The following is a 12,557-nucleotide window of genomic DNA, read 5'->3' as shown; positions in this document are numbered from 1 at the left end:
TCGGTACCGCATACTAACGGAAGTAGGCTTTGAGCCCGCCCACGCTTCCGGAAGAGCCGAGTTGGGTTGCTGGTGTTCTGGACTCCGCGTGTGTGATTACAGTGGCTCGGCCTCCGAAGTAGAAGTGCTGGCGTCCCGGGGCTGGTGAGTGGGGGAAAAGGCGACAAGGGTGGAAACTTCGTGGCTTCCAGGTCTGTCCCAGGACTAGGTCCTCTGGATCCCTGCCATGCACCCGCAGTGCCGGGTGAGTGGTTGGGTTCCGAAGCCGGCTCTGCTGGAGTGGTCCCTGTAACGTCAGAATATGTCCCCAGGAAGTAGCTCAAGACCCTTCTTTGTCGCGGGATCAGTTTACTCTTTGAAGCTTCAGTTTCACCTTGTCTGAAATGAGATTAAGGGTCAAATGCCTAGCAAACTGGACGGCATTGCTTGTTCTATTTCTACCAAACACATCCATTCCTGATTCCAACTCCTAGGCTCTCTCTAGGTCTTCACCTCTTTCACAGTCTCAAGCCTTTTTAGATTCCTGTTCCCAAGTGTCTCTCAGAACCAACCCCTCCTATTTTCTATTCTCACTTATACCTATTCAGTAGTTCTGGTTCTCATGATTTCTCTGTTGTACTGCAGTTGAATCCTTGTACCCGGTGTACCTTCCTTCAGTCCTATCTCCCTGTCCAATCTATAGCCTGAAGTATATATATATTTTTGTTACTGTTCTGTCTTTCCCTCTTCTTAAGGCTCTGACTTGCCAAAGTGAACGTTAATCTATTCACACCTGATGAAAGATCTGACACAAAAAGCCCAACGTGTCTTTTAAAATTTAACTCCAATTATTATGGTTTATTCACCTTGTAATCTAGTTGAACAATTCTTCAAAGAAAGGCAAGAGCAAGCTTTTGAGCAGCTTGACAGACATATTGCTGGCGCTTATCAAAATAATTGTTTTTTTCCTATTTCCATGCCTTTTCTCGTATTCCTTCTGTTTTTCCCTTTCCACCTGTCAAAATTTTATTAATCTTTTAACATTCAGCTGAAAAGCATCTTTTTTAGGAAGCTTTCCTCCTTTGCTGAAGCCTCATTATTTCCTACCTCCTTATTGATAGTTTATAATCTGATTTGTATTTTAGATCCTTTGCATAATTGTTTTATCTTCTTAAAAATGTGCGTATTCTTTGAAGGTAGGGGGTTATGTATTCATCTGTGTATCTGTGACTTAACTGAAGCTGCTTAATGATATTTAATACATTGAAACTAACTTCTTTTGCTGGAGAAAAATGTGTAGACTTGTGGTTTTGAAGCAAAGACCTTTGGAAAGACGAATTATGGATTATCTGTTGCCTGGCATCAAACCATCCATTTCTTAGTCCTGAATGCTGTCCAACACATTGGTGCTAGAAGGCTCTATCTCTTGCCCGTTGATCACAACCTTGACACTAAGGATACAACTCACCAATTCTTTGCATTGTTTTTAGGACACCCAAACACGGCAACCATGGAAGAAAGCTTCCCCCGAGGGGGTACAAGAAAAACCCACAAATCAGAGAAAGAGAAAGCTTTCCAGCAGTCATTTGAACAAGACAACTTATTTGATGTAAGTGGTGTGCTTTTTTGATAAGACTCACTGAACACTTTCTCTCTAGTGTCCTTTTGGAGAATGAGCCTTGTTTGAGAATGTGTGGTTTTCCAGATTGGATTCTTGTTGAAGTCAACTTTTATAAATTAAACTTATTAGAGAGTCCATGCCACCACAAGACTATATCCTTTGAAGCATGGCATTTAATATTTGAGTTTGCAGTGCCGTTGTTTCTTTCTTTCTTTCTTTGGCCACGTCACCCAGCTTGTGGGATCTTAATTCCCTGACCAGGGATCCAACCCGCGCCCTTGGCAGTGAAAGCATGGAGTCCTAACCACTGGACCACCAGAGAATTCCCTGTTTCTTATTCTTAGAAACTTACCATGTTGATTAAGGATGGAGAGAAAACAGTTTGATCACTGCATTTTTGAATGAGGTCCTTGCTGTGTAAAGCGATCATAATTTGCAGTAGAATTTGAAATCTTCACCTAGAGTAGGTTGCGCTCCAAATGCTAGAGGGATGGTAACTAACACTTGATTGTATGGTCTCCTGTCTATTTTATGTAATCTTTCCAACTGTACTGTGTAGTAGAGATCATCATTCCATGGTGAGGAACTGAGGCTCAGAGAGGTTATATAATTTAGCCGAAATCACACAGCTTGTAATGATGGGGATAGAAATTTAACTTGGGTCTTCGTGACTCCACCTTTTATTTTCTTTCACTGTTCCAAATTGCTTCTCCCAGCGGGGAACCCCAGTGCTCATCCCAGTCAAGGGAGGAAGAACACAGGAGAGAAGGGGCTTTGAGAACAGAGCTCAGATTTTGGTCAAAGGGAGAATTGCTGTTAGAACAGGAGATTGGCGTTGAGGCAGGAATTAAAGGAACAATTGGGAGTGGGGTGGAGTAGAAGGGAAGACAAAGCAAGGTGACAGATGACCTGAAGTTGGAGGGAAAGGCCAGGATTACTGGTTTTTATTCTTTTGGGTCTTTTGCCCCCTTTAGATTTCTACTGAAGAGGAATCCACCAAAAGGAAAAAGATCCAGAAAGAGCCAGCAAAAACAAAAAAGTTGAAAGTTGAAAAGAGAGAAAGCAACAAGTTTGTAAGAGAGAAGTTTGAAATCCTTAGTGTGGAGGTTTGTCAAAGTTTTTTTTTATTTTTAACATCTTTTTTGGAGTATAATTGCTTTACAATGGTGTGTTAGTTTCTGTTTTATAACTGGTTTTGTTTTAAACAAACTCTCTGAGTTGCTTAAGTCTGTATATGTTCTTCTTCCTTTCCTCTTTCCTTTTTTCCTTCATTCTTTTCATATAAATATGTGTGTGTAGCTTATGTCTTTAGAACTTCTTCCAGTTTTGTTCAGAATTGAGCATTATTTCCTTCAATTATTAACCAGTGCCTGTGATCATGTGTTGTTTTTTTAGTTTTTCTTTTTAGCTGCTGAGTCCCTCATCCCGCCGATGCCCTCATGGAACTTGTGTTTTAGTAGAGTCATAGGTTAGAACTGGCAATAACTTTAGCAATCACTCTAATTCTTCCCTTTCATTTCATAGATGTGGAAATTATCTCAGAGAAGTGAAGCAGTCTTACTATGTTCCTTAAATTTTTAGATAATTCTGATACACATTAGTTGTAAAAAAAGAAAAAAAAGTCAAATGATAGTGAAGGGAAACATATAGATTCAGCTTGCAGAATTATTTTCTTTGTCCTATGTGCTACTTAAAAAAAATAATTGTTTAACTTCATGCCAACATTAGAAAACTAAAAAATTTTCCATAAAAATGTGATTTCCGGCTTTTTTGTAAAAATTTGAAAGTGCTGACAGTACAAGCTCGCACTCCCTCATGTTTGTAGGGACACAGAGCTGAATAGTGGTTGCGCCCTTTAGACCTGGCATGCACCCTCCAGACTGACTTCTGTCTCCACTGACATTCTGTCCTGCATTGTGTTGCCTGCTAGGCCTTTGAGTTTGGGCTGCTTGGAATAAAGGAAAAGGCGAGCGTGCCCTCCAGCACCCTGCTGGAAACACTGTTGTATAATTTCGATCTTTCGTGGTGCTCAGATGTGTGATGAGTGTACTGACATGTACACATATGTGTCTCGTAGCTTTTATATGTCAGAGTTGGGACTAGAAGCCAGAACCCCCCCAACCTCCCCAATCATTGTTCTCTTCCCTGTTGTATACATTTCACTCTTTCTCTTCTAGTCCCTGTGTGAGGGGATGCGGATCTTGGGTTGCGTGAAAGAGGTAAATGAACTGGAACTGGTGATTAGTCTCCCCAACGGCCTCCAGGGGTGTGTGCAAGTGACTGAAATCTGTGATGCCTACACTGAAAAGCTGAATGAGCAGGTGGCACAAGAAGAACCCCTGCAGGTATGGGAAACCCGCATGAAATCTGTAACTGGAAATAAGTAGTACACCAACAGATGTAAAATGACAACTTTGCTAAGTGTTAAGAAGGAAGGGTACAAGGTACCAAGAGAGTTTATAATAGGGAAATTTTTTTTTCTTTTCTTCTTCTTCTTCTTCTTTTTTTTTTTTTTTAAATAAGGGGATTTTGACTTAGCCCAGGGAACCTGGAAGACTTGCCTGAGGAAGGGATGCCTGAGCTGAGGTAGGAAGGATGAGGGTATGCTAGAGAAGGAAGGAAGGGAGTTCAGGCAGAAGGAGCCCGATGTGCAGCAGAAGGCTAGTGTCGCTAGAGCAGAGAGAGCCGGGGAGAGTGGAGTGGGATGGGGCTGGAGGGCTGGGTGGAGGCCAGACCATGTTTAGGATTGTTTTTCTAGAATCAGTGGGAAGCCCTTGAAATGTCCTCACTGGGGTGGGTGCCATGTAGACAGCACAGAGACTGAATTGAAGAGGCATGTGTAGCTGCCTAGAGACCAGTTAGGAGGCTGTTGTTGTAGTCTAGGGTCTTGAGATGGATGGATTTACTGAGGGCTGAGGAGGTAAAGTCAGCGCTTAGTGACGAATTCCATATGGGTGGCAAGGCCGAGAGACGTGTCAGAGGTGAGTCCTAGGTTTCTGTTGAGCACGGCTTGACAGTTGGCCATGCCATCCTGAGACAGGAAACCCTGAAAGGGACCTGGATTAGGAGAGATGATCATGATTTGATTTTCTGTTACGTTGAGTTTGAGGTACAGTTGAGACAACCAGTAGATAGGTGATGCTGGAGCTCAGGGACGTTTGGGTTAGAAACATGAATGTGTTAGACTTCTTTGTATAGGTGGTAATTGAAGCTATGGAGAGGGAAGAAGTTGCTTAGAGGGAGCACACGGAGGGAGAAGAGACTGAAAGACCGAGCCTGGGGCAAATACTATATTTTAGTTGCTGAATAAAAGGAGAGTTGCTGTCAGAAGAAGGTGGGACCAGAGACACAGAGAAGAAAAATGGTGAACGAAGGGTTGGAAGCCGGGAGGAAATGCTTAAGGAAGCAGCACCAGAGTTAAATGCTTTGTAAAGGTCATGTGAGAGAAGGGCTGTAAAGTGGACTGTTGGGTTTAGCGACATGGAAGTCATTGGAGGTTTTGTTGGGAGATCAAGTATGGAGTGATGGGGGTGGAACTCAGATTGCAGTGAGCTGAAGAGTGAGGAGAAGATGAGGAAGTAGAGACAGTAATTGTAGACGATTCTTTTAACACGTCATTTTACATCTGCCCATTGCGTGGAGATGTTTGGAGACCTTAAGCTGTAATCCAAGACTGTGATATGGCCACAGGCCGCTTCCTTTGTGGGTGAGCAGTTACTCCCTTCATCTGCCTTTTGGGCTCTTTGGGATCTGAGGTTGAGACACCGCTGAGCCAGGACCAGGCAATGAATTCTCAGTGCAGGGGAAGGGTACGTATCAGGTTTTTCTCATTTGTATTCTGCAGGACCTGGTCAGCTTGCCTGAGCTCTTCTCACCTGGGATGCTGGTGAGATGTGTGGTGAGCAGTCTGGACGTCACAAAGAGGGGCAAAAAGAATGTCAAGCTGTCTCTGAACCCCAGAAATGTCAACAAAGTGCTGAGTGCTGAGGCCCTGAAACCCGGCATGGTACGTCTCTGGCGCCAGGGCAGAGGAGCAGGCAACATGCCTTCTCCCTGTCCTGCCTCCTGGGGTGTGCCTAGACTACCTTTCACTTTCAGCTTAACTGTTACACATGGGCATGAGTCTTTTCCTGGGGGGAAGGTCGCCAGGGTACTTTGGGTACTTAATGGAAATTGAAGACTTGAACCTAATCACATTACCCTGGAGGGGATAAAGGGAAAGCAAGCCCAAGATTTGCTGGTAGGGGGAAAAAAATGCTTCCAAGGAATCTTAGCAAGGGTAAGAAGGAGTTCCTTGAAGTGCCTTCGTTACCGAGACTTCTTCACAGATTAAGTCTTTTTCAGAGGCCACTGGCGTTTGTGGGGAGAGCTTGAGGGCTGCTCTCTGAGAGCGAGAGACAGGGTAGACAGGGCAATTAGACTGTCAGCCGTACTAATGGATGATCCCCTACTGAGTCTCCCAGTCCTGTGGAGGTTCAGGAGAAATGTATCCCCACTCAGTGCCTCCAAGTCAAGTAGGTACAAAACACACTCATATAAACTATACTCACTTAAGAGGAAGGAGATCAGTATGATCTTGGAGCGTTTGGTTAGAAGTGGTGGGGTTTGGACCAGGCCCTGAACGTTGGGTAGAGTGGGGAATGACAGTAAGCCAAGCTGTAGGAAATTGACAGGTATTGAGAGGCCACTGTTTGACAGGTGCTGTTTTAGACACTTTCTCTGAAGAAATTTTCATAGCAACCCTGTGAGGCTGATAGGTGTCCCTCTTGTACATTTGAGAAAACAGACTGAAAAAGGTTTAAGTGACTTAAGTGGCCAAACACCAAATAGCTAGTAAGTGTCAGAGCCAGATTTGAATGCCACAGTGCTTCCCGTGAAAGGTAAAGGAGGTTGGCAGGATTTGGGGGGGGACATCTTGGAGGTGCTTAGAAAAGACTTGATGACAGCTAGAAGGGTAGTTCTGGATTCTCATTAGTCATGGTGCTGAGAGTGCTGGCACTGCAAGGCCATCTGGTTTATCTCTTTGCATAACATGAAAGTCTTTCCTATCTTTTGAAAATCCTCCAGGGGAGAATCCCCTCTCTGTCATTCCATTATTCAACTCCTCTCTGTCTACAAACTATAAGATCCTTCAAACCCTGGGAGAATTAAAGTTGATGTCTTTCCCTCTTCTATCCTGCAGTGGGACTGAGGGTTTTTTTCTTTTCTTTAAAAAAAATTTTTTTTCAAGTATAATTAATGTACAATATTATACAAGTTACAGGTGTACGTTATAGTGATTCACAATTTTTAACGGTTAGACTCCATTCGTAGTTATAATAAAGTATTGGCTATATTCCCTGTGTTGTAGGGATTGAGGTTTAAAGTTAAAAGTGAGAGGATGTATGGGATTATGGGATGGTGGGAACAGTCATGTTTGGTAGTGGATGTTTGTTATGTGTCCCATGACCTTTGACTTTTGAACTTTTGGGAATGCTTTGCCTTCCTCCAGCTGCTCACGGGCACTGTGTCCAGCCTGGAAGACCATGGCTATCTAGTGGACATTGGTGTTAGTGGGGCCAGAGCTTTTCTGCCACTGCAGAAAGCCCAGGAGTACATCCAACAGAAGAACAAAGGTGAGAGGAAGAAGAGGGACCAGTCCATGGTAGTGAGGTGGTATATGGGGGATTATATTTAAATGCCACTTTGGTGAGTAAAATGCAGAATGCTGACCCTGACGCATGTTTGGCTTTGCTAAAACCACCTGTTAATCTTAGGTGATAGAAAAAGGGAGATGTATGAAGGGTCAGGGCGTGGCAGTCTCATTAAGATCTGATGGACCAGTTTCACTTTTTCTCACTTAGAAGATTCCGCTGAAATTTGGGCCCCCAGAGCCTCTGAACCAGTACTCTCTCGCCTTGTTGAGGTTTTCATATTTTTTTTTGTGGTAGTTGATTCCAGATCAGTCAGGGTCATTTCACGCCCTTCTTGTAGTTGGTCCCTGAGAAATTGGGAATATGGGGAGTATTGCATGGTAACTGGGCAGGTAGGCCATGGATCTTTCAGGTATCACTCGAGCCCAAGTTCAAAGTCCTTCTCATAATAGGTATTTTTCCTTTTGGGGGCTGGACTTGCAGGTGCTAAATTGAAGGTAGGTCACTACCTGAACTGCCTTATTGAAGAGGTGAAAGGCAATGGAGGAATTGTTAGTCTGTCTGTTGGTTACTCAGAAGTTTCTGCTGCCATTGCTACTGAGGAGCAAAACTGGACCCTCAACAGCTTGCTGCCAGGACTGGTAGTCAAAGCCCAGGTACAGAAGGTAAGCCGTTCATTGTTACTACTATTTTCTAAAATAAAAATAATTTTTATTAAAGTAGTACGTGCACACAATCTAAAAGAGTGCTGTCCAGTGGGGTAGCCCCTGGTCCCATGTGACCATTAAGCACTGGAAATGTAGCCAGTACCACGTGTTGAAATGATAATATTTTACCTATATTGGGTTAAATAAACTATTAAAATAAATTTCAGCCGTTTCTTTGTAATTTTTACAATGTGACTGCTAGGAAACTTAAAATTACATATGTGGCTTATATTTCTCTTGGGCAGTGCTGATCTAAAAGAGCAGATGGTATTAAAAGGCTTATGATGAAGAACTGTCATCCCATCTAACCCCCATCTTTAACTCTTAGCTTATCTTTTGAAATATACCTGTGTGTTTCCAAGTATAATAATAAGCTTCTGCTGCATCTTATCACTTTGAGGCATTGGGTTTGAACTTCTTATCAAGGTAGATAAAGTTTTGGCTCTCTTATCCTTACCTTTTCCCAACCTTTCAACAAAGGAATATTAAAATTTTGGCTAAATCATTATTCAGTGTTTAAATTATATGACTACATAGATATTATTTATTTGCTGGGCTAGGTAATATAATTTGTTTCTTGAACAGCTTTTTTTTCTGGAGTTGCTAATCAGCTTTGTTTTTGTCATTTGCTGAATTCTTTTCCTCCCTTTCACTATTTCTTCATACATCCTGTAGTTATTTTTCTCTCACTGTTTTCTGTGTTTTCAAACCCTCTAAATAATCTTTGCTACTTTTTTCCCCTACCCGGAGCCCCTTTTACTGTCATCCGGCTCCAGTCTGGACTGGTTGCTCTGTAGGGCTCCCTTCCCTATCATCCCAGATCCTTTTCCACTCTTCTGTATTGGATAGAACCTTCTTTGATTCCATGTATTCCTCTTTTTGGGTTTACTCACTCATCTTAATGTGTCACATTCGCCAGAAGCATCCTCAGAAAAGCAGATGGGAGGTTAATTTCTTCACCTCACGTGTCTTAAAATTCTCAAGACCGCTCCCAGGTTTGATGATTCACTAGGAAGACTCACACCATCAGCATATAGTGGCCCTCACGGCTGTGATTTATTGCAGTGAAAGGAGGCAAAGCAAAATCAGCAAAGGGAAAAGCCCCATGGAATGAAGTCTGAAAGAAACCAGGCACAAGCCTCCAAGAATCCTCTTCCAGTGGAGTCACAAAGGGTGTATTTAATTCCTCCAGCAGCAGGTTATGACAACATGGGTGAATGTTGTCTAGCAGCAAAGCTCATTGAGGGTTTTTATTTGCGGCTGGTCACATAGGCACCTGCTGCCTGTCATGTACCAAAATTCCTGACTCTCCTAAGGAATTCGAGTGTTTAGCATAAACCATATTGTTTGCACAAATAGTTTAGGTACAGTGAGCCACTCAGTTCTGAGAGTGGTGGGAACCCTCTTGAAGTCTAAGTTCCCAGACACCAGGCCAGGGCCAACACCGCAAGCATGCTTTTCCAAGGATCGCAGTCTCAGGCCTGCTATGTTAACTCTTTTCTGCACACCTAGTATATCTGAAAATAACTTTATTCTGCTCTAACGTGTGATTGGTAGTTAATCTGGGGTTAGAATTCTAGGTAAAAAATACCTCAGAGGGCTTCCCTGGTGGCGCAGTTGTTGAGGGTCTGCCTGCGGATGCAGGGGACACGGGTTCGTGCCCCGGTCCGGGAGGATCTCGCATGCCGCGGAGCGGCTGGGCCCGTGAGCCATGGCCGCTAAGCCTGCGCGTCCGGAGCCTGTGCTCTGCAAGGGAGAGGGCACAGCAGTGAGAGGCCTGCGTACCGCCAAAAAAAAAAAAAAAAAAACACCTCAGAATTTTGAAGTTCTTGTTCTCATTGTCACCTGGCCTCTACTGCTTTTGGAAAGTCTGATGTTATTTTGATTTCCTTTTCTTTATATGTTCAAGGATCTTATCTTTATCCCTTTCGTTTTAAAATTTCACAATGATGTGCTTTTGTATGACTCTCTTTCCATTTATTTGTGCTGACCTCCTGTAATCCAGAAATGTAGATCCTTAAGTTCTGGGAAAGTTTTCTGTATCACTGTGGGTTTTTTTCTTTTCCAATTCTTAAGTTGAGATATAATTCACATATAGTAAGATTCACCCTTTTAAAGTGTACAGCTTAGTGGTGTTTCAGTTTATTCACAAGGGTGTACAGCTGTCATCACTATTTAATTCCAGAACATTTTCATCGCCCCAGTAAGAAACCCTGTACCCATTGGTTGTCACTCTCCATTCATTCCCTCCCTCAAGCCCCTGGCAACCACGAATCTACTTTTTATCTCTAGATTTGCCTGTTGTGGGTATTTCATATAAATTGAACCATACAGTATGTAGCCTTTTATGTCTGGTTTCTTGCACTTAGCATATTTTCAAAGTTCATCCATGTTGTAGCATTTATCAATGATTCATTCCTTTTTATGGCTGAATAATACTCCATCATATGGAGTTGGTAGACATTTGGGTTGTTTCCACTTTTGTCTTGTTATGTGTAATGCTGCTATGAAATTTGTATATAAGTTTTTGTAGGGACATATGTTTTCATTTCTCTTGAGTGTATATCTAGGAATGGACTTGCTGGGTCATATGATAACTCTGTGTTTTAACTTTATGAGGAACAGCCAAAGTGGCTGCAACATTTTACATCCCCACCAGCAATATAAGGGTTCCAATTTCGCCACATTCTCACAAACACTTATTATTATTCTTTTTATTATAGCCACCCTAGTGGGTGTGGGTGTGAAGTGGTATTTTGTGATTTTGATTTGCATTTCTCTAATGATTAGTGATGTTGAGCATCTTTTTATGTGCTTATTGGCCATTTATAAATCTTCCTTGGAGAAATATTGAATCAGAAGTCTTTATCCATTTTAAAGTTAGATTATCTTTTTATTGTTAATGGTGAAAGGGTTCTTTGTATCTTCTGGATACTAGCCCCTTATCAGATCTTTAAAAAAATTTTTTTAAAAAATAAATATATATATTTATTTATTTTTTTTGCTGTGTTGAGTCTTCGTTTCTGTGCGAGGGCTTTCTCCAGTTGCGGCAAGCGGGGGCCACTCCTCATCGCGGTGCGCGTGTGGCGCACGGGCCTCTCACTGTCACAGCCTCTCCCGTTGCGGAGCACAGGCTCCAGACGCGCAGGCTCAGTAGTTGTGGCTCACGGGCCTTGTTGCTTCGCGGCATGTGGGATCTTCCCAGACCAGGGCTCGAACCCGTGTCCCCTGCACTGGCAGGCAGATTCTTAACCACTGTGCCACCAGGGAAGCCCTAAAATTTTTAATATAATTTTCTTTTCTTTTTCTAGAACTCCGTTGGTATGATGTTGGACTTAAAGGATCAGTTCTAATTTTCTTTTTTTTCCTCTCTTCTTTGGTTTGGTACATGCATGTATTTGTCTATATCCTACCTCTGGGAAAGTCTCTCAACTTAAACTTCCCATTCTCTATTGAGTTTTTGTTTTGACTGCCACGTTATGAGAGAGGCACTAAAAAACTGTGGGGAAGTCTGTGTTCCTGGGCGCGACTTGCTAACTGGCTGACTTCCCTGTCAGGGTCAGGAACTAGTGGCAACCTCCAGATGTCACTGTTAGAAGTCTTCTCTGGCATGTTAGATTTCTCTGGAAAGGATCTACTAACACCCGATTCAGGAGCATATAAGCCTGGCTGCCTAAGAGCTAGATGGCAGAAAGGGGCTGGCGGTCTCCATATCTATATATGATATTCAGAATTTTTCTTAATTCACATTTTCATGGTTTGCACTGTTCCTGTGTTTTGAGTCTGGTACAGTTTCCCAGAGAATAACTCTCCCATTTTCTGTGGAGATGGGAGAAGGGTGGACCCTATAGTTTGAGGAGAGGACCTGGGGATCTGACTTAGTTTCCCTTATTTCAGTCACTTGCCTCCCTGCTCTCTTTTGAGAGGCTTGTCACCTCTACTTTCTTAGCTTTGTGGGGCTCTGTAGGGTGAATTGCTCACGGTCAGTATCTCCCTCTGGCAAGCATGTGGGTTTTTACCTTAGTCTGAGCACATCACCAAGTTAGCAACAGTTTGTCCCAGTTGTCAGGCTGGCAGTTCCCTGAGGATCCTCATGTAAAGCGCCTTCCATCCCATTGGGAAATCCCAAGGGTGGAGGACTGATGTCCTCTCAGGCCCGGAGGCGATGAGCTTACTGAATTAAGGAACAGCCAGTGCCAGGAGATGTGCTGCCATTTCATTTTATGGGAAGAAAGACGCTAAGGGTTAGCTGGGGGAGGAGAGACACACAGTTATCATTATCATGGATAATGTGGCTTTATGAACAGTCTCATTCCTGGTTCCTTCAGAGAGATGTTTTTCATAACTGATGCTTTTTATTTCTAGGTGACTCCATTTGGCCTTACGCTAAAATTCCTCTCGTTCTTCACTGGCCTGGTTGACTTTATGCACCTGGACCCTAAGAAAGGCAGAACATACTTCTCAAATCAGCCGGTAAGAAGTGTTGCACTTACCTTTTCTGGATTTCAGTTGTGTCCCAACCAGCCATCCAGTGTCACAGCTGCTACAGGCGGGTCCTAGGACTGCATGTATACAGGTGTCAGAGGGGTGGTGAGGGGAATGAAAAGTGTCTTGGAA

General features: G+C 43.1%; 1 protein-coding gene across 3 annotated transcripts in view; it reads left to right on the top strand.

Moving 5' to 3' along the window:
* The first annotated feature begins 6 nt into the window (after window positions 1–6).
* The window catches only part of PDCD11 (programmed cell death 11), a 41,998-nt gene continuing 29,447 nt past the window's right edge, over window positions 7–12,557 (top strand). For all 3 annotated transcript variants that reach the window (XM_067709504.1, XM_067709503.1, XM_067709502.1), the window contains exons 1-8: window positions 7–144; window positions 1,470–1,588; window positions 2,575–2,706; window positions 3,778–3,945; window positions 5,445–5,606; window positions 7,092–7,215; window positions 7,717–7,898; window positions 12,306–12,413. In XM_067709504.1, the coding sequence (XP_067565605.1) occupies window positions 1,490–1,588; window positions 2,575–2,706; window positions 3,778–3,945; window positions 5,445–5,606; window positions 7,092–7,215; window positions 7,717–7,898; window positions 12,306–12,413 (975 nt within the window). In that variant the 5' untranslated portion in view covers window positions 7–144; window positions 1,470–1,489. The remainder of the gene's footprint in view (window positions 145–1,469; window positions 1,589–2,574; window positions 2,707–3,777; window positions 3,946–5,444; window positions 5,607–7,091; window positions 7,216–7,716; window positions 7,899–12,305; window positions 12,414–12,557) is intronic.

The sequence above is a fragment of the Pseudorca crassidens genome, chromosome 16 (genome assembly GCF_039906515.1).
Source record: "Pseudorca crassidens isolate mPseCra1 chromosome 16, mPseCra1.hap1, whole genome shotgun sequence".
In the NCBI taxonomy this organism is placed as follows: domain Eukaryota; kingdom Metazoa; phylum Chordata; class Mammalia; order Artiodactyla; family Delphinidae; genus Pseudorca; species Pseudorca crassidens.
Note: the sequence above shows the minus strand (reverse complement) of the source record. Positions and strands in the feature narration are given on the sequence as shown.